Genomic DNA, 22179 nt, shown 5'->3' with positions numbered 1-22179 from the left:
TTTTAACTTCTCTGCAACAACTTCTTGTGTGCAACATGGATAGTTATCTCTTCCTAGAGATGTTATAAACTTGAATTAGAAAACGAGTGCTAAGAATTAGGTGCATTATTTGTGAAATGATTTGGGACCTCCTGAAGGGACGCTACTACTACATACACTGTAAAATCTATTGACACTATAGTTACTGCAATATTCTTTACCTTTAAAATCAATCTTGAAAAAGCTACTATCTTAAATAGTAAAAAACTAAGCGTCCTCTATCCTCTTTTCCTGTTAGTATGTATGTGTATTTACACACATGCACGCATACACACACACACACAAACACAATCCTAAGTAACCTTGATAGAAATAACAATAAAATAATGTTATAATGCTGACAATAACAGCTCTTTGGATCGTTATATGTTGTCTGAAACTGAAGGTTGAGAACCATGGACCAAACTAACCCTCTTATAACTCCATCAAATTTGGAGGAGTTACAGCAGGTATGAATTTGGCCCAGCAGGCACAATCTCAGGAACTAGTCATACCTAATGGCAGCTGCACATTAAGTATGATAGACCCCTGGAGAGAATGACTATGGGTTTTATTATCTCCTTTGATTTTTATGCTTTGAATCTTAATGGGCATAAAAATTTGAATGTGTAAATGACCTCTGCACAAAGACCTTAATGCTCTGAAATTTTTCAATTATGAAGGACTTCAGCACAGAAATTTCTGAGCAGAAAACCTTTTTTTTACATAAGTCCTGACTGAGAGTTAATCAAATCTGCTGAAACCAGCTAGCTTCTCAGTGGTCTCCCTTCCCAAAGTAGCAGACTGACCAGCAGGGTCAGGACAGTCATACAGTTCTACTTAGTCTGGACACGGTAGAGGAAGCAGTTAGCTGATCTTCCTAGTGAGAGGCACTGGGGAAAGCAGTCAGTTCATCTTCCCAGCGCGACAAATACTGGCAAAGCTACATGACATCTCTTTCAGGAGATTCAGTGCACTGGATGCTAAATGAAGCAATCTCTTCAAGGTATTTGTACACAGTTACTGTACTTCACTGTCTACTACTGCATTGTATCCCTAGAAACCATAATTATACTATGCCTGTCATCACCAAAATCATAGTATCAGGGTCCCTAAGGAACAAGAAAAAAACAAAACTTAAGACAACTCCCCCCCCCCCAAATGACTTGCCTCCCTACCCAAAACCCCCCTGAAACAATGAAATAGAAAGTTCAGTCAGAAGAACATCAGAAGGCTTGTCAACCGTAGGAGTCCTCCCAAGGAGACTACACATTTGGTGCCTTCCTGAGCACCAAGAATGGCTCAGATAAACACATCAATTGATGTTCAAAAATCCCAAGGAGGCATGGGCTGCCAGAAAGAGAGTGCATCAAGACTACTGGGCCTCCTGTCCATAAGCTCCATTTTACAACATCCAGGATATTGGTAGTGATCCTGCTTCTCTTATAGGCTGTGAAGGGAACCTTGTCCCCGACCAATCCTACTCCAGGCAAATAATGCAGAAATCAATGCACATGACATTAAACTGATCCTCTCCCATCACTGTAAACATGGTGAGAGGAATTTGCCACATAACAATATTCATATCAAACAAGTGCATCATAGCAGGATGTTTGTACTAAAAGGGGAAAAGAGAGAAAAAGAAATGTACTTAAAATGTGTGTACTGAGAAAGAGAAATGTGTACTGAGAAAGTACGACATAATCTAGATAAGTGTTCTTAAGAATTTCCATTATAGACCACTATTATATGCTTAAGAGTTTATAGCTCAACCACAAGAATTTGACAGGGGTTATGGCTTTGCATATCACATCATGCTTCAGCAATGGAGTCCACTTTCAAATGGGGCTGTATTAATTTGTTTTAATTTATTTTTTACCAAAAACACAACTTTGGCACTTTAATAAAAAAACAAGCATACAGGTTTGGGGGAGCTGTTGCAATTCAATAGTGAAATTTCACAAGTGAAATATTTTACTTAGTCCAATGTCTTATAGTATTTTGAGGAATTAAAGCAGTAGAAAAATGGGGGTTTAGAAATCTTAGCTACTTGAGCAAAGAGATATTGCTTAACAAAAAATAAAATATAAAGATTCTTATTATATTCTTTGATGTAGAGGCCAGCTTCCCTGGTGAACTACAGCAAAGTTGCACCACTCTTAAGTTGCAAAACTGCCCTCAAGCAATTGGATCTGTCCACTGTACGATTCTTCATGCTTTCTCCCCTCCAAAGCCCATGAGATAAGTGAACAGGCTAGGGAAAAGTCATAGCTAAAATACATTATGCCACAGTAGCCATTAACTTCTAGAATGCCCACCATTGTCATCATCGTCAGCAGTTCCTTGATACAACGATGACAGTTTTCCAGTAAATAGGAAGTCATCACTGATTCCACAGAGGCCAATCCAAGATCTGCATTTCAACTGCAGACATAGCTACATTTCCAGAAGGAAGAAGTGTCAAATCACAGCTCTTTTCTTTAATCTCTGCTGTCAATTTGCCTCTATAGTGAGACAAGTTTGCTCAAAATTGTCAATGCCTCATTGTACTTCATGGTGCCACTGGGAACAATTCAGTGTTCAAGTCTTCCAGGTATTGATGTTAATATTGCATTTCTTTAGATTGGCCTTAAAGGTGTCCTTGAATCTTTTCATTTGCCCACTTCTAGAATGGTGACTATTGGTGAGTTGGGAGTAAAGAATTTGTTTTGAGAGCCAGTTGTCAGGCATCCTTATTACATGCCCTGTCCAATGCTGCTAGTGCCATATAAATATGGCTTCAATGCTAGTGGTGTTTGCTTGAGCCAGAATGCTGGTATTCATTCTTCTATCCTTCCAATTGACATGGAGGATTTCCAAGGCTTACAGGTGTTTGTGATATGTCATCCAGGTTTCACACCTATGCAACAGGGTAGGGATGACAACAACCTAGTAGATGAGAAGTACAGTTAGGGTCCTGATGTCATGATACTCACAGACACCATTTCAGAGAAGTCTAAACACAGCACTGGCAGATTTAATTCAGTGTTGAATATCATCATCTATGTTTACTTTTTGGGAAAGATAACTACCCTGGGTAGGGAAAATGCTCAACATTTTCCAAAGACTGACCTCCAATTATAACATGTTAGGAAGCAGCTGGTTGGTTTGCTGTAGATTGGCTAAGTACCTTGGTTTTTGTGAAGTTGACAGTTCATGCACTTCAGAGAAACAATTAAGAGTAACCTGGAGCTCTTCAGCTGAGTGGGCACACACAACAGTCATCAGCGTACTGAAGATTAGTAATGGAGGTGTTGGCTATTTTGGATTTGGAACATAATTGGTTAATGTTCAAGAGAGTCTCGTCCATGTGATACTGGATGCTGACTCCAGATGGAAGTCTGTCATCAATGAGATGCAGAATAGCTGTGATACAGATGGAAAAAGTGTTGATGCAGTCATACATCCTTGCTTGACTCCAGTTCTAATGGTGAAGGCGTCTGTTCCTGAGCCACTGCTTAAGACAGTTGCTGTAATGTCATCATTAACAAGTCTGATGACAGTATCAAATTTCGGCAGGCATCTCACTAGGATCTTCCATAGGTCCCCTCTGTTGACTGAATCAAAGGCCTTAGGCCAATGAAGGCCACGTAAAGATCTCTGTGTTGCTTGTGGCAGTTCTCCTGTAGCTGTCTAGCAACAAAGATCATGTCTATTGTGCATAATGCCCACCAGAACCTTTAGAAATTGTCTAGACTACACTCACAGGGCTCCTGAAGACTGGCTTTGCTACTGTGAGGAGAGACTAGCCTTCAGAAGTGGGTTGTCTCCTCTTGCACCAGCTGCAGCCAAAGGCTAAGAGGGTCATGGACCTAATTCTTCTCTCATTTATACTGTTGCTAATAATGGAGTTACACCAGTTTTATGCAACCCGTTTAAATGAGAAGAGAATCCAGGAACTATTTACATGTTCACTGGCTAGCTGGAGGGAAGAGTTGAATTTACTCCTGTTGTAAAAACACTGAAATCAATGGAGTTATACCTAGCCCAGATTAACCTTTTCTAACAGTAACTATTTATAATTCCTAGTTAAAATTCCTGCTAAGGAGTGGGTAGCTTTCTCTTCAGCTTCAGGATTAGCTCTGCCAAAGTCATTGCTGGAGCAAGTCAGCCCAGCTCTGCTGATATCAGCTGCTAACAGCCTTGCTTTAGATTATGCCAGCAGTAAATTTGGTCCCAGAAGCCCAGAAGCTTATTTCAACAGGAATTACAGCAGCTATTTTAAGCCGGATAGATTTCTTAACGTTTTAGAAGATCTGGGATTACAAGGTCATAACTGCTATCAAATCCACAAATGCTATGAGCCAAATTTTGCCCTGTGCTTCATACACCCAACTGCCACTGGAATCACTGGAAGTGGACTGCATCTGGGGCTGGAGCATTGCCCAATGGCAGTTTAAATTGGCTTAATTCCTCCAGTATATGAAGTCTGTTGCTCCACGCTTGCATGCACTGTATTAGTTTAATTTTTAAAAGTATTTTCTCAGTCGAAGGCATTTTTCTGCCTTGTTTTGTATTCAGTGTTTTATGCTACTTAGGCTTAAAGTAAAACATATTTTACAGAATAACTGAGCTCAGAAATGCAATATTACCCAACACGCTCTCTCTATTTTGACATATGCACTAGCAAAGAGGCATGAAATAAACTTTTCATTGTGCAGCTACTCCTTCATTTGCATTTTGCATGTCCTTTTTTCCACAGTAATACTAATTCTGCACTTCCAAAATTAAACATAGCATTTCTAAGGTATTGCAAGCCAAAGATTGGGTTTTTGCTATTAACTACAATGGGAGCTAGATTGTTCATAAGGCTGATAGAGCTTGGTTAGTGTTAACACCAAGCCTTAAAAATCATAAGATTTTAAATTAATTTGAGGTTCTTTTCCTTTGTTTTGAAGAGTCCACATTTTAAGCTTTTTCTGCATTTATGAGGCTGAAGAGTAGACTTTTTCTCTTAAAGCTGAAATTTTGTAATCACATGGATCCAGAAGCTGGAGCTTTAAAAAAAAAATCCTTAAACCAAGAACAACCATGAAAACAACACCACCACCCAAAACGACCATACTCCCTAAATTATAACAGGAATTACAACTCCTGTTATAACTGGTGTTCCCCAAAATTCAAAGGTATTGTTATCTAACTTGAATTAAATAAAAAAATCTAAAAATGTTGATTTGCAAAAAAATATATTTTTTTTTAATTTTGACATCTGAAAACTAAAGAAACAATCTACTGAAACTGACATTTTACTGGGGAAGAAATTCATCTTGGTTAAATCAAATTTTCTACTCAGAATTTTTTCTGTTGAAGATTTTTCTTTCACCTCTATTTTCAGTCCCACCTTTGGTGCTTATGCCATGGCTGTCACACAGATTTTTTAAATACAATCTGTTGCCATATCTGTTAGTCTAAAGAAGAGTCAAAACAGAATGGATCGCTCTGATTGTACATTTCCCCTACAGTGTTCAGGCTTTCTGGTAAGCACCTTTGACCTTAAGGGCCCAATCCTACAGCCACTTGTGCACATGAATAGCTTTTCTCACATGAAACACTGCACTGACTTCAAAGTTTTGCACTGCAGAGCTAAGTACTCAGGGTGCAGCTTTAATATTTCTGTTAAAACAAAATAAGTGATTAATATTCTGGGCTCATACAGCAAAAATCCCCATAGTTCTTGTGGATACAAAGTTTTTGTAGATACAGTAATTTATAATGTTAGAACCTGGCACAATAGGGACCAAATTCTCTTCTCAAATGTTCCAGTTCTACCCTGATAGAATTCCAACATGGTTGTACTGGATTGACACTCATGTACATAAGAATAGGGTCCTGACAAACTAACGGTGAGATGGACAAGTCCTATTTTAGCGGTGTCAAAATCAAGGCTTTGCAAACAATAGTTTGTTTAAGCAAACTTAGGCAATTTCTATTTGGGTTATTCAGAGCTTTGCTTTCTCTTGGTAGAAGGATGCATGTTATTAATTTACCAAAGGTAATGGAAATATTAATCTAAAATCTTGATTTTTCTTGAATGGATAATTCACCTAATAGACAATTTTGGATTAAGTCTGAGACAAAAGAAATCTACACAAAAGACAATAAATCTGCATTACACATGGTACTAAAATGACCCCGTGAATTTGTAGATGTTTACAAGTTTGGAGTATGTGACACAGCGTCCACCAGAAATTCAATATTTACAGCGCAAAACATGATAAACATATGTCTGCAACTACAAAGGAGCCTTTTTATGTGGGGATCATTGCTAAAATTGTCTTCAGAACATAAACCTTAAGTTGTAAATGCTACTCCTTATTTATTCCCAAAGACATAACAAATGAAGAAAGAAAAGCAGAGCTATGTTTGCAATTGAAAATGTTTTTCAGGAAATGATCTGTACAGGAACATCATTCTCATTCCATTAACTTCTGATTCCAAGCCAACCATTTGTAAAAGTAAATAAACATGCAAACAGGTCTACAACAATATGCTGCACTGTAATGTTACTGCATTAGTACTCATTCTCCAGAAAGGACCCATTTTCTTTTCTCATTTCTTTATTAAACAAAACACAGCAAAAAAAAAAAAAAAAAGAAAAGAAGGGGGGGAGGGGAATGCCACAATTTATTCTTCTTGTATACAATGTAAATTAAATGCTTATTGCCTTGAACTTTTATTGAATGTCCAGAGCTATTCAGTGGTGCCTAAGTGCCTTGTTTGCTGTTTCTGGCTGGTCTCTATTTTTTTTTCCTTCTGCACGTAAGAAAAAACCCTAGAGATTACAGCTGATGGAAAAGAGAAGAAAAATTATCAAAGATCAAATATTCCCTATAAAATCGCTTGTACTCTTCCTTAACCACGTCACATTCAGCTCCATTATACTTCACGTGCTTTCACATTCTGTTTGTGGACAAAGATTCTTTCTCAGCATTGTCCTCTGGTTTATAACAGAGAGCAAGGGTGAAGTGTCAATCTAAAGTAGGTGCCAGTCATTCCATTTGGTTCTTCAGAGTCTCTCCTCTTATCTTCTAATAAATGCAAGCAGTATCTGTAGATATTTGTAAAATATGTCACCTGATGAAAATGCTTTAAACATGCCTGAAAAAAATGTGAGGTGGGGTACAAACAAAGGTAGACTCTACTTTATTCTCATCTGCCCCATGAATAACAGATAGTGCCAATGAGAAGTTTTATGACAGTTACAGATGCGTTTCAGAGCGTATCATGACCAATAAAGTATATGATCAGTTAGAAGCTCCTGAATCAGACTTGATTTTTAGTATCTTTTTTTTTTCGCTTGTGTGCAAAGCAGCAGTGGCAGGACGCAGCCATAAGCTGTTATTTGTTCTGCTAGTTGCATGGCTGCATACATATTTACATTATTAATGAGATAAATTCAATGTCAGTTAGGACTTCACACTTATTGCTATGCCGCATATCATGTCCACTCAGAGTGGTTGGGGACAGCAGTGAGACAACTCTCACACTGTATCAAAAGTAGGGGTCCCATCTCAGCTACTTCCTTGTCACAAAGAGTGTCTTTATACATTGTCCAGGGGTTGGGGGGGGGGTGCTTTAATTAGAGTAACTCTTGGGAGCTGCTCTAATTAAAGTGCCTGTAGTGTCTCATGTATTTCGTGTCCTATACTTCAAAAGGGCGATGGGGGCACTTTAACTCGTTCAATGAACTTTAGTTAAAACACTCCTGCCACCATTTTGAAGCGTGGGGACGCTGAATACACGAGAAACTGAGGCTGCTGGAACATGTTAATTAGCACTCTCCAGCAGACCTCATTAATCGAGTCTCCTCCAATGTGCTGTAATTACAGTGCATCGGAGCAGGCGTCCCGAACATCTACAGGCACTCAGTCATAAACGCAGACAGACAGAAGCAGTCGTCATTCCAACTCAAGGCAGTGGTTCACGTTACACATTATCCAGTCCGCTGCAACATTTTGTTTCCAAAAAATTGAGTTAAATGGAGAGAAGCTTATTTTATATTGGGTTGATTTTCACCTCATGTTCTCTGAATTACCAACCGACTAATACTAGCTTATCCAACATCAACAAGAGGCGCTCATGTGGAAAAGACAAAATCAACGATTTGTTCCAAGAAGCCTTTCCCAGCTCAACAAGTTCTTGTTATTCCTCAGAGAAAACACAAAAATAGTTCTCAAGAATGCAAGGGCACACTAATAGTGGGGTGAGATTTTGCCGAATCATTTGCTCTCTTTTCATCATGTATACACATCTAATTTTCTGGAGGACGAAAAGATACATGCTAGCTCTAGTTCTTTCCCATCATCTGTCTCACTTTCTCTGCTGGGGAAAAGGTGGGGTGGGGGGAGGAGGGAAGGATTTGGAGAAATGATTACTTACGATGTTATCATTCATAAAAAAACTAAAGTTCTTTTTTTTACAGACAGAGTACTTAAATTTATGTATCGCAAAGGGCTCCTTGTGGTTCTCAAAGTGCAGCTTCTGGAACTGCTTCTGGGTCAACGGATAAACATGTAGTCATCTTTCAGGAATGAATTCTTGACAGAAAGCCAGGAGTTCTGCTGTACTTCCAGGTACTTTTATAACCATTGCGGGGCAGGGGACTCTTCTGCCCCGTGAGAGCCGATTCAAGTTCTTCTCATTTCTCTCTCTCTCTCATGTTAAGTTGACCACAGCAAAATTTGTGAATGACACCAAAACTAAAGGGTAGCAAACACAAAGGAAGATGGGAAGAAAGTGATCCAGAGTGATGGGAACATTAAGAGAAACTACACACACGATTTAATACAGGGGTGGGCAAAATACGGCCCGCGGGCTGAATCTGGCCCATGAAACCATTCTGTTCAGCCCGCAGGGCCCCTATAAATTTTTTAAAAATTAATATTTATTTGCCTCTGGCTGTCAAAAATGACAGGAGCCAGGGGCAGCAGGACTCAGGGGAAGCTACAGCAGGCCCCTGGAAGAGCAGGGCCCACCCTGCCCCACCTAGCCGGAGGGACCATGGGGCTGTAAGAGGGGGTTGGGGGCCACAGGGCTGGGGCAGGGGGCTGGGAGCAAGGGTGGGTGCGGGAGCCAGCACTGGTGGGACCCAGAGTGGGGTGGCTCCCCTCTCTTCATGCTGGGGCAGCCCAGCACGCCTCCATGGAGCCCAGCCAGCTGCACCCCGGGCTCCTGCCACCCTGCTCTGGGCCCCGCCAGAACTGGCCCCAGGGCACAGCCTGGCTGTTGCTGGCTCCCAACCCCCTGTCCGGCCCTGGGGGCAGCGCGGGGGGTGCCTGGGGCCGCATGACCCGGCAGGGACGTGGCTTGGGGCACGGGGAGGTGGCACAGAACTTCCATCCTGCGCCTGAGGCTTGGGGCAGCTATGGCCCAGCTGCCCCCTGCCACGGGAGGCTCCAGTGGGTGCCGCCACCCCGGGGGGAAGGCCCAGGCCCTCCAGCCCCACAGGGGGCCAGCAGCAGCTTGCTCCCTGGCCCCAGGATGGACGGGGTGGCTGCACCAGGCACGGAGCCACGGCTGCTTTTCTGCTCCAGAAGTTCCTGTGGCCACAAGGAGCCCAGGGGCCCTGGGGAAGCTCCTGGCCAGTCCAGGGGGCAGCACGGGTCACCTCCCAAGGCTACTGGGGGGTGGCACAACCTGGCAGGGTCCCAGCCCAGGGTGCAGGAGGCTTACGGAGGCTGCAGGAGCTTTCAGAGGAAAAAGCAGCCATGGCTCTGCTCCGGCTCCTGGCACAGCCTCCTGCCCACCTGGGATGGGAGGGTGAGCTGCTGCCAGGCTGCTGGGCCCCTGCCCTGCAGGGTGGCGACACCCACTGGGGATGCCAGGGGGGCAGGGCAGCCAGGCCTTTGTTGCCCCAAGCCTCAGGCGGAGGATACAAGTTCTACATGATCTCCTTGGGCTTCCCGTGTCCTGGGCCACGTCGTCACCGACTTGTGCCACCCCCAGTGGCTCCAGGAGCCCCCCACACTGCCCCCTGAGTGTGACAGGCCCTTCCCTGGCAGCCCTCGGCCTCCTGGCAGCAGCAGGAGCCACCGGAGCGCGCACACGGCCATGAGACTTCAGGCAGCAAAGACCTGGCTGGCTCCCCACTTGCAACCCTTCCTGCAAACTCCACAGCCACACCCTCCTCCAGACACAATCACACATCCCACATATGCCACAGGTGGTATTCTCCTCTCTTCTTCCGGTGAGTAGGTGGGGACGGCAACACGAGGCCTGCATTGGTGAGGTCAACCGGTGCTTATGGAGTTGGTGCCGCTAGGCAGGCCTTGGGTTCCCAGACAATGACCCATGCTTTCGGGCAGGGGACTTGCTGGGGCGGGATGGGCTTTACCTGTCTCCTAAAGGCAAGCATGTCTTCTCTTCCAGGTTGGCGGATCTCATACATTGAGCTTTAAACTAGCCTCGCCGGGGGAGGGGGCCGCAGGAAGACATGGAGACACCACCCGAGCAAGACAGGTGACACATGCAAGGAGTGCCCAGGTAAGACACAGGGATCCAGACAGTCTTCCTAATCGGGGGGTGGCACACACAGCTATGCAAGGCCTTAAATAATGCCTGTATACCAATATGGGGAACAAACAGGGGGAACTCGCTCTCAGAATAGCCAGTTCGAACCCAGACATAGTAGGGCTTACAGAAACGTGGTAGGTTTCAGGACAATGACTCCTGATACCTTTTATGACTCTGAGTGCCTGTTGATGTGGCCCTCGACAGCCTGTCAAAGCTCGCTAAGCAGCCCTCCGCCCAAAATAATTGCCCGCCCCTGATTTATTAGCAGAGGTGGATAGCCTGATGCATGTAGTGCTATTCTGTACTAATCCTACACCTAATCTCTAAGAAGGTTTCTTAAATTTCACCAGTAGGGTCATCTTAAAGAGACACACCATTATACAGTTAAGTTATACAACCAGATTTAAAAATCATTTCCAGTGTATCAATTTATTTATATTTATTATTTTGCAGAAGACCCTTTGATTTGTTAAGTATTTTCTTAAAGTCTCTGTAGGTTCATCATGACACAACTTGGAAACCAAGATCTAAGGCAAACAACTATGTTGTAAGATTATGAATTAATTACTCTGTGCTTCTGGCAAGAAAATGCAGACTGATTTTTTCTTCTCGAGATAGTTTTTACATGGATAATCTTGAATATTTTTGGCAAGGTCAATAAAAAGATAGTTGCTATCTTAATAAAAATAGGATGGATTCTGGTTAAAAAAGGCAGAAAAGTAACCTGTAGGATGTTCAAGATCTAAGTGCACTTTAGTGAAATGGCCTGCCTATTGCTCACTGCTCCTATTGAGGTCAACTTGTATTTTCTTTACAAAACAATGTGCAGTCTGGGTTGTTAGAACATACCAATATAGAGCTGGAAGGGACTTCAGGAGCCCATCTAGTTCAATCTCTTCCTAAAGATAGGATCAGCCCTGCCTTTCAACCATTCAGGTCAAGGTTTCATCTAACCCAGTAATTCTCAGTCAGGGTGCTGTGGTACCATGAGGTGGTCTTGAGATCTTCTCAAGATTGCTGTGGGGTACCACACAACATCAGCACTGTTAGGTTTGCAAACACAATTCACAATATAAACGCAGAGATTTCAAATAGAAATTCAGTTGATTGTCTTTCCGAGTTTTTTGCAATAGAAAAACTGCTCAATTATTTTTCTGTAGGCAGTACTACAAGAGGTATCTCAAGTCTATCAAGGGGTGCTTAGAATCTAGAAAGGGGAACCACTGGTCTAACCTACTCTTAAAAACTTCCAAGGATGGATATTCCACAACTTTTCTAGGTATTATATTCCAATGCTCAACTACTCTCATATTTAGAAAGTTTTCCTTGTTGCAATTTATGACAGTAATATCTTGTCCTGTCCCCTGCAGCCAAAAAGAACAGTTGATCACTATTCAACTATTTGAAGACTGATACCAAATCCCTCCCTAAATCTTCTCTTCTCCAAACTAAATAACCCTGGTTCTTCCAAACTTTCCTTATTAATGATGCTTTCTAGACCTCTAGTCATTTTGTTGCTCTTTGCTGAATGCTTTCTAATTTGTCCACATCTTTCTTGGACTGGAGTGCCCAAAACTGGCTATAGTATTCCAGGTGAGGCCTTGTCAGCTCTGCGTGGAAGAATTACTTCCTTAACTTCTAAACAACGGTCTTGTTTATGTGACAGTATGCTCTTGGCCTTTTCTGCTACAAAAGCATACTGCTGACTTATATTCAGCTTATGATCTGCTATAACCCCAGGTCCTGTTCTGAAGTACTGTAGCTTAGCCAGTCATTCCCCAGTCCATACTTGTACATTTGATAGTTGCATCCCAAGTGCAGGGCTTTACACTTGTCCTTACTGAATTCCAGACAATTAATTCTGGTCCATTTCAGTTTATCAAGGTGATTTTGAATCCTAATTGTATCCACCAAAGTGTCTGTCACTGATAAATTGCTAGCTGTGCATTCAGTCCCACCCTCCAAATCATTACTGAAGATATTGAACAGTACCTGGCCCAGGAAGAACCCTAGAGAACACCACTTGATACCACCCTGCAATTAACATCAAGCCATTACTTTTTGAGCATAATAATTTCTGTTTAGACTGTATTTCATTAGTTTACTAATGAGAATGTCATGGAAGATAGTGTTGAAATTCTTGCTAAATATGAGGTATGTCAAATCCACTGCTGTTCCACTTAAAGAAATGACTACCAAAACATGGACCACTTTCTCATATCTTTCTAGGTAGGATTTCTCTCCTTTTTTTGATCCCACATCTAGAACCCACTAGTACTTTGCTGAATTGATACATCTCAAGTTCTTGCCTACAAGACTATACCTCCTTCCAAATTCTACATACAGGAACCATTCAGCAACTAGTGAATTTCCCTTCCATTACAGTCTGTGGTCACCTACCACTACCATTTACTTTTACTCACAGAGGCCAAGTGTTTCAGGAATCTTCCATTTGATTTGTGTTTGCTCACAGTCAGTGGGTTCCATCCACTGCTGTAAGACAAGCTGCATCTTTTAAGTGGGAGATATAATATGTAGCACGTGTCTAAGTAAGCAAATTTTAAGGATCATGAACAATTACAGTGTCTTCTCAATAAAAAGAAAAAAAAACTTTGGAAACCTGTTTGCTGCTGCAGCAGGGGCAATTAAAAGGAATTACAGTATATCACTATAGGTTCATCCTTAAGGAAAGCAGAGCCTTCTAATGGATAAAGCAGAGTATTGGGATCTATTATAGACTTGGTTCTTCTCTGTGTTACTGACTCCATCTGTGCCCCTGATAAGTTATTTAACCTCTCTGTACCTCTGTTCACTCCTTTACAAAAGAGGTATAATACGAATTCCATGCCACATGGGTGCTGTGAGACTCAGTTAATGTGTGTAGAGTGTTAAATGTCTGTTAATATGTATACTATCTGTAGAGCATTCAGGTCTTTGAATGGAAAAGTAATGTACTGTATTACTGCAAAATGCCATTAAACAAAAGCGGTGAGCAAGTAACTTACTAAAAATAAAAAATGGAGCAGCACTGCATTAAAAGCCACAAAGTACAGAAAGGACTCATTTGCTTTATACATATGACAAGGCCAAGAATGTTTCATTTGCAGCTGCCTCCTTTTATTTCTGTGCATTTTGTGAAGAAACCCGCAAGGGACAAATTTGTGAAAATTCGTAAGAGAAAGTAGCATGTCATACATAACTAAGCTAAGATCTCCACAGATGGCAATTTTCTTGACACAATTTTCCTCATTTAGCATAAACCATCCACATTCAAGGAGACAGTTCAGAGGCCATTTGAGAGATGTACAAGTGGCGTATAGTAGGGCTCTGGCAATTCTGGGCTAGTACAAAGCCCCTTGAGGGCTGCTGCATACTAGCATAGGTTACAACAGCTTAGAAGCTGTCCTAAGCTTGACCCAGAACCCCACCCTTCTTAATCAAGGAGCTATAATTAGATATAGTCTTATCCTTTCAAAATTATACCCAGCAAACACAAGACATAGCCAAGATTCTTGGCTACTGTTTCTTTTTTCAGCCCTTTCCATAATTGATAATATGGCTTTGATAGCGTTCCTAGAAAATGTCTAAACTGAAATTTAAAAATGCTCTCAAAAACTTGGAAGCAGGGCAACATGCCGGTGGCAGGAATATGAAACTGATACAGGACTCCAGGACCTTGGCATAGGAAACCTAAATTACCCTTCAGTTAATACATGGAATGAGTCTGCACCTTCCACTTTCGGTTACCAGCGCACTTTATCAATGTTGATAAATTTAACCTCAACAGCCCAGTGAGACAGAAACAACATTATCCTCATTTTACAGGCAGAAGCTGATGCTCTGAGGAATTAAGGGATACAGTTACAAATGACATGAGGCCCAGACCCCCTCTTTGTACATATAAACTGCACCTATAGGATTGAAACTGGGTATGTAAAAATGTATCCCTAATAACTTGCCCCTGGTCATATAGTGCGCCTTCAGCAAAGGTAGGAATGTTACCCAACCTTTAGATCAGTGTTTCTCAACATTTTTAGGCCTGAAGCACCCCTTGATAAAAGTGAAAGCACCCCTCAGAAAATGCCAGCTTTTAAGTTTTCACTCATTTTTTTGACTGGAGAAAAATAATAGAGCATTTCTTCTGTGGCAAGACCACAACAGGTCAGAACGTTTATAACACTGTGGCCTATGGATTCCCATGTGAAAACTCTGGATTTATCTTGTGAATCGTGTTTACACACCTAACACTGCTAACATTGTGTGGCAACACATGGCACCCTTGAAAGGCTCTTAAGGCTCCCCAGGGTACTGGGGCACCCTAGTTGAGAATCACTGCTTTAGATTCTTGATCCTGTATCTTACCAACGAAAAGAGTCTCGAATGGTTTTATCCGTGCCCTATGAATCAGTCTTCATAAGCCCTGGTATCATCTTGTACATTCCTGATTTATGCTCATTTCTTCCTAAGACCTGAACACTAAAGGAAACGATCCTTTGGGCACAAAGCAAGACGATCCCCGAGCGAGGCAGAAGAGGGAAAGGGGCCAGGAGGCTTCCATGGCTGACCAGAGAAATCCAGGGCAGCCTAAGGGCCAAAAGGGGAGCACATAAAAAGTGGAAACAGGGTGAGATCACCAAAGATGAATATACCTCCTCTGCTCGTGCTTGTAGGGAGGCAGTTAGGCGGGCCAAAGCTACCATGGAGCTGAGGATGGCAACCCAAGTAAGGGACAACAAGAAATTGTTTTTTAGATATATTGGGAGTAAAAGGAAGGCCCAGGGAGGAATAGGACCGCTGCTAAATGGGCAGAAACAATTGGTGACAGATAGGGGGGACAAGGCTGAACTCCTCAACGAGTTCTTTGCCTCAGTGTTCCTAAGCGAGGGGCACGACAAGTCTCTCACTGGGGTTGTAGAGAGGCAGCAGCAAGGCGCCAGACTTCCATGCGTAGATCCTGAGGTGGTGCAGAGTCACTTGGAAGAACTGGATGCCTTTAAGTCGGCAGGCCCGGATGGGCTCCATCCGAGGGTGCTGAAGGCACTGGCTGACGTCATTGCAGAGCCACTGGCGCGAATATTCGAATGCTCGTGGCGCACGGGCCAAGTCCCGGAGGACTGGAAAAGGGCTAACGTGGTCCCCATTTTCAAAAAGGGGAGGAAGGAGGACCCGGGCAACTATAGGCCAGTCAGTCTCACCTCCATCCTTGGTAAAGTATTTGAAAAAATCATCAAGGCTCACATTTGTGAGAGCCCAGCAGGACAAATTATGCTGAGGAGAAACCAGCATGGGTTTGTGGCGGGCAGATCGTGCCTGACCAATCTAGTCTCTTTCTATGACCAGGTTACGAAACGCCTGGACACAGGAGGAGGGGTGGATGTCGTATACTTAGACTTCAGGAAGGCCTTCGATACGGTATCCCACCCCATACTGGTGAACAAGTTAAGAGACTGTGACTTGGATGACTGCACAGTCCGGTGGGTGGCGAATTGGCTAGAGGGTCGCACCCAAAGAGTCGTGGTAGATGGGTCGGTCTCGACCTGGAAGGGTGTGGGCAGTGGGGTCCCGCAGGGTTCGGTCCTTGGACCGATACTCTTTAATGTCTTCATCAGCGACTTGGACGAGGCAGTGAAATGTATTCTGTCCAAGTTTGCAGATGACACAAAGCTATGGGGAGAAGTGGACACGCCGAAGGGCAGGGAACAGCTGCAGGCAGACCTGGATAGGTTGGACAAGTGGGCAGAAAACAACAGGATGCAGTTCAACAAGGAGAAATGCAAAGTGCTGCACCTAGGGAGGAAAAATGTCCAGCACACCTACAGCCTAGGGAATGACCTGCTGGGTGGCACAGAGGTGGAAAGGGATCTTGGAGTCCTAGTGGACTCCAAGGTGAACATGAGCCGGCAGTGTGACGAAGCCATCAGAAAAGCCAATGGCACTTTATCGTGCATCAGCAGATGCATGACAAATAGGTCCAGGGAGGTGATACTTCCCCTCTATAGGGCGTTGGTCAGACCGCAGTTGGAGTACTGCGTGCAATTCTGGGCGCCACACTTCAAGAAGGATGCGGATAACCTGGAGAGGGTACAGCGAAGGGCAACTCGTATGGTCAAGGGCCTGCAGACCAAGCCCTACGAGGAGAGACTAGAGAAACTGGACCTTTTCAGCCTCCGCAAGAGAAGGTTGAGAGGCGACCTTGTAGCTGCCTATAAGTTCATCACGGGGGCACAGAAGGGAATTGGTGAGGATTTATTCACCAAGGCGCCCCCGGGGGTTACAAGAAACAATGGCCACAAGCTAGTAGAGAGCAGATTTAGACTGGACATATGGAAGAACTTCTTCACAGTTCGAGTGGCCAAGGTCTGGAACAGGCTCCCAAGGGAGGTGGTGCTCTCCCCTACCCTGGGGGTCTTCAAGAGGAGGTTAGACGAGTATCTAGCTGGGGTCATCTAGACCCAGCACTCTTTCCTGCTTATGCAGGGGGTCGGACTCGATGATCTATTGAGGTCCCTTCCGACCCTAACATCTAACATCTATGAACTTGCTCCAACTTCTGAACACCTCTTCCCTGAGAGCCTGGTGACTTTTATGAGTACAATGTTAACACATTGATAAATTAGAAAATAAAGCAATATGCTACAGAAACAAACAGTTCTGCAGGGGTGAACTGCTCTGATCTACACATGCTTTGCTATTCTTTCGTTCCAAACAAGCAGTAGGTCATACATACACTTGCCACCCCACCCCACCCCATCAAACAGGGCAATAACCATGGCTACATATAGTACACCTGCCGGTTAAATCTATTCCACTCACACTCCTCACTATTATGTTACGTTTTTCAGTATCGAAGCTATTAAGACTAATAACAACTGAGTTACAGGATGTATATTTCCTACTTTGCATTGGGCATACGCATTGACAATAAAATAAACTAAGTAAATGATCTTAAATGAATTTTTTGGTTCAGCACTAACTCAAATTCAGAGTTTTCCAGAATGCATTATCAATTCTGGGGTTAATACCATACTTGGTTTAATTTTTAAAAAATGCCTTCATTGACTTTATGCATCAAAAACTCCTTAACTTGAAAATGACTAATAGTTACAACTATTCATATTAAGCTGTGTATAGGAAAATGAAAATATAATACTCAACACAAATATTCAAATAAAGTACCAAATCCCAAACAGCCCATCTAAAAGTCCTCATGTAAAGCATACTAAACAAGATAGTTTTTTAACATACAGAAATTCTGACTTCACTGTTTGTTTCAAATTATTTTCAATTAGTTCAAGATATTACTTAGGGCCTGGTCTTGCACTGAAGTCAACAGCAACAGTTAATAGCAATGCTCTCAGAGCTCATCAGTGGGAGCAGAATCAAACCCATCATTAATATTTCATATTGCAGAAATATTTTAGTAATAGAATAATGTTTGAAACTACAGGATTGGCTTCTACTGTTACCCTCACAAAGCAGTGTCTGAGCAAAACAAAAGGAAAATAACCACATGGCCTTGATTTAAAAATATTATAAAGACCAGTACTTACAAATTTTAAGTGCAGAAAGTAGTATGCAGAAAGCATTACAGAAATCGACATGAAAAACAAGCTGGTGGGTAGTGCAGCATCTCCTACCTTTAGGACAAAGTGCTCCACAGCCCATTGTACGTTGTCCAAGCCACCCTCATTTTATCTCCACACTGAGAACTAGCTGTCAGTACTGTATTTCAAGTTCCTTTCCTACAAAGCTTTCCTCTCTTTCTGTGGCTCTCTGTGAAGCTGTATTAGCTTTAGAGCCTGTTTTTAAACAGAATGCTCCATGCACATCAGATCTCCCTGCTCATTGCATCGCTTCAGAACAAGTGACTGACTGCCTATATAATTTAATATGATGCCACATGAGACTCATAGACCATCTGCAAAACAAACTAAATCTGCCTTTCGCGGCTTAGTAAGTTGCAGTCTGGAGAGCCAGAATGCGGCTTTGACTATACCTTTTGTTATCTGTTATCCCCCTGAATGAGATTCAAATGGCATTGATGCTTTCATGCAGTCTCAAAATCTATTTCTGCTGTGAATCGTTGCTATTTTTCCAACATTTGGTTATGTTGTTAGGCTTAAAGAATGGGGTAGGCCTGAATATAGAGCACGGGCGGGCAATTATATCGGGTGGAGGGCCGCTTACTGAGTTTTGGCAATCATCGAGGGCCACATGACAGACAGCTGGGGCAGATATATATTAATTTTCTAAATTTTTTAGGGGCCCTGTGGGCTGGATAGAATGGCCTGGCGGGCCACTCCTGGCCCGCGAGCTGCATTTTGCCCACCCCTGATATAGAGGAACAGAGGAAGTGAAACACATTGACTTTTGCTCATTAGGCCAATTAAAAAAAAATCTAGTTAAAGACCAAAATTTAGTGCAAAACTGATTTTGTGAAGGACACTGGCCAAATTGTGATGACTGTGTAAAATGGTCTGAGGGAAGTTCAAAAACCACTCATGGTCACTGTGCCTCTTTCTTCAAGCACAAGTACTGTTCCTGTTAAAATAAGTGGTAAAACTCCAGGGGAAGAAGGATCACGGTGTAAAAATGAGCAACAATTACATACAAAAAGCTTGGAGTCAAGGAATGAGAAGATAAGGGACATTAACAGGACAACAGAATGATGTGAAAAGGAGGCTACATTACTCTCTTCCTCTGCAGTGATTGTGCTCTTGGGCCCCTAACGCAAGGCTGCGATGGAAAGCAGAACAAAACAAAGCAAAACAGAACACTTACTCAGGAATAAAACTTACTTCCTATGAAGCTTTTCAACTTTGCACAATCTGTAAAACTTAAGTGTCCCCTTTCTACTCTCAGAGCATAATGAAGGACTTGTCTGATCGTGACTCAATCCTAAATGCTAGAAAGCAGTTACCTTTCCAGTTTCCATTTAAATTTCATCAGAGTTATGGCAAAGTTATAAATGGACAACTGGGGGCTGTTCAGCTGTGCTATGCATCAGAGATCACCCTAGACTGTGTTTTTGAAGTGATCAGCCATAAGAAAGATGCAATATATTCTGTTCAACATTCCTATGGGGTCACCATTATGGGGAATTTTAAGAGCCTCTGGTATATGTCAGTGTGTATCTAAAGTCCCCCAGCTTTAGATGGGGACTTTTATCTCCCACGCTTATCAACGATAAAGCTGCGTCCACTTCGCACTGACCTGCAGCTACCCTCCCCCTCCCTGTTCAACTACTGCACAGCCCTCCACCATAGTCGTGTGGACTGTCCTCGTGGCCTACAATAGCACTGCTCTGTCACAGAACTGAAAGATGGAGTTCTTTGCTGTTGAGTAACAGGAGTTAATCGCGGAGAGGAAAAAATAAGCTGTTGAAGTTTTACCCTGATGTTTTCTCTTTATTTTTCTGAATGGAGCAACAAGTGCTCCAGGTATCCTACAAGTCAAAGCAACACAGCTGTGGAGTACATAAAAAAACCAAGTGCAGCTAATGAAAAGCTGATATCCATTCACTGAATGGAAGTTACCGACTGACTAGCATTCTTTAAATGTTAAAGGCTAGCTTCTCTGTTGTCCAATATAAATCGGTGCATCTCAGAGAGAAGCTGGAGCAACAACCATTTATAGCAGCTTAGGTTCTCAGACTTTAATTCCACTTTTAAAATGACTTTTCCGATAGGCCTGTGGGACATGCAACAAAATTATTAGGTTTAAAAGACATAAATGGAAGCTCTTTTTCCACAACACGTAATTAAGTTATAGAATTCACTGCCACAAGATGCTGTAGAGGCTGACAATTTAACCAGGTTCAAAAGAGACAAATTCATGCAGGATTGGTCCATCAGTGGGTATTAAATACGATGACAGAGCTGCAACCTCCAAGTGGGAATTTCTTGGGCCTCTAAATGCTGAAAGCTGCAAGGAGGGCAGAAGCAGAGGACAGATTACTCCAGACAGGCCCTATATTAATATTCTTCGCTTAACATCAGCTCTCTGCCACTGTGAGATGCAGGATACTAGGCTAGATGGACCTGTGGTTTGACCCAATATGACATTGGTTATATTCTTATGATATCAGCGATTTAAATAGCTGAAATAAGCTATCCTATGCAGAAGATAGGGCAGGGTGGCACCTTAGGCAGCATCCAGATGAGCACTGACGTGCGGTATGTGGTGCTGCAGAGCCATCTGTGGCACCACATATGCAGGCATGCACAGCTGGGTTTTTTGACCTCAGGAGATCCTGGGGTCAAAAAAATCCATGACATAAAAAGGCGAGGTGGTGCACATGGTGACAGCGCACACCAGACAAAATCAGAGCAGAACCTGCTGGAGCCATGCTCTGGCTGCCAACCAGGCTCCCAGCTGCAGGAGCGCTGTGGCTGTAGCTCCCCAAGGCCCCCAGCTGCTGGCCCCAGCCTCCTCTACCTCACCTGGGATAGCCTGGCATGCACCAGAGCACATCTGGCACAGGCGTTTCCTGGGGACAAGTAGCAGCGGCACACTGTGTGCCACTGCTACCTGTCCCCAGGGAAACAAATGGCCATGCTCATCTGGATGCAGCCTTAGAGTATGTACACACATCTAAGTCAACTAAGGCAACTTAACTAAGGCGACTTAAGTCATATTGGAGTGTACACATGTACAGCTCCTTGACATGGTGGCAGCCATCTTGTGAACCTTCCCCTGCAGAATTGATTTAACTAATGCAACTCAAGATAATACACCTTAGAGGTGTATTATCCTGCACTGGATTTAAGTCAACTCTGCTACACATATGCATGTACACTCTGACTGTTAAGCTGGCTTAAAAAAGTCAAGTCAACTTAACTGCCAGAAAGTTAGTATGCGTGTAAGGACCCTTAGAGACCAACTGGTTCACTTCATCAGATGCTATGAATGGGCTAACAGAAAGAAAGAGTTTTATGTTAATGGGAAAGAGATAGAGGGAGGGGACACTGCTCAGAGAGATAAAGTGTGGGAACGACTGAATGGTCAATCGAGATGAAGGAGATACTTAATACCTTGAAGGACACTTGAATTAACAGCTGGTCCAGATAATGGGCTAAGAATCCATAGTCCATGTTGGCACCATGTTTAACCCAATACAGGCTACGGAAGATTTCTTGTGCAGTTTCACGTGCAAGTTTCTTTTAATTTTTTTTTTTTGTTTAAGGAGAAAAGGAGTCACTACTCTAAGATCAGCCATGGAACATCCAGAGAACTTAAAATGTTTTGCCATGGGCTTTTCTGCGTTTCTGGAACTGATGTCAAATCTGCATCCATTCATTCTTTTACTTAAGGATCAGCTTATCTGGTCAATGTAGACAGCAGAGGGACACTGGAAGTAGGTGATGGCATATATGTTGCTGGCAGAATGAACTCTGTATGTTATAATTCATATTATTTAGCCCACTAATTATGTGATTTACGTTGATAAGGTGGCACAACTGGCATTCTCACAAGCTATTCTATAAAAGTGCTAAATGAAAGGTATCTTTGACTTGCCTCAATTTAATCTTCTTTATAACCACTTCTTGTACCTACAGTAGTTCCTGGAAGACCCTGTCCAACCAAACTAAAGTATACATAGTTATAGTA

General features: G+C 42.9%; 1 protein-coding gene across 2 annotated transcripts in view; it reads right to left on the bottom strand.

Moving 5' to 3' along the window:
- PARVA (parvin alpha) overlaps positions 1–22179 on the bottom strand; it is a 112651-nt gene that overhangs the window by 37530 nt on the left and 52942 nt on the right. Inside the window, exon 1 of one of the 2 annotated variants that reach the window (XM_019477002.2) lies at positions 18207–18401. The exons of the other annotated variant lie outside the window; for it this stretch is intronic. Within the exon in view, the coding sequence (XP_019332547.1) occupies positions 18207–18234 (28 nt within the window). The 5' untranslated portion in view covers positions 18235–18401. Of the gene's footprint in view, positions 1–18206; positions 18402–22179 lie in introns of those variants that run through there. 2 annotated transcript variants of the gene reach the window in all.

This window comes from Alligator mississippiensis, chromosome 2, assembly GCF_030867095.1.
Source record: "Alligator mississippiensis isolate rAllMis1 chromosome 2, rAllMis1, whole genome shotgun sequence".
Lineage (NCBI taxonomy): Eukaryota > Metazoa > Chordata > Crocodylia > Alligatoridae > Alligator > Alligator mississippiensis.
The sequence above is the reverse complement of the archived record's forward strand: the minus strand, read 5'-3'. Positions and strand labels throughout refer to the sequence as shown.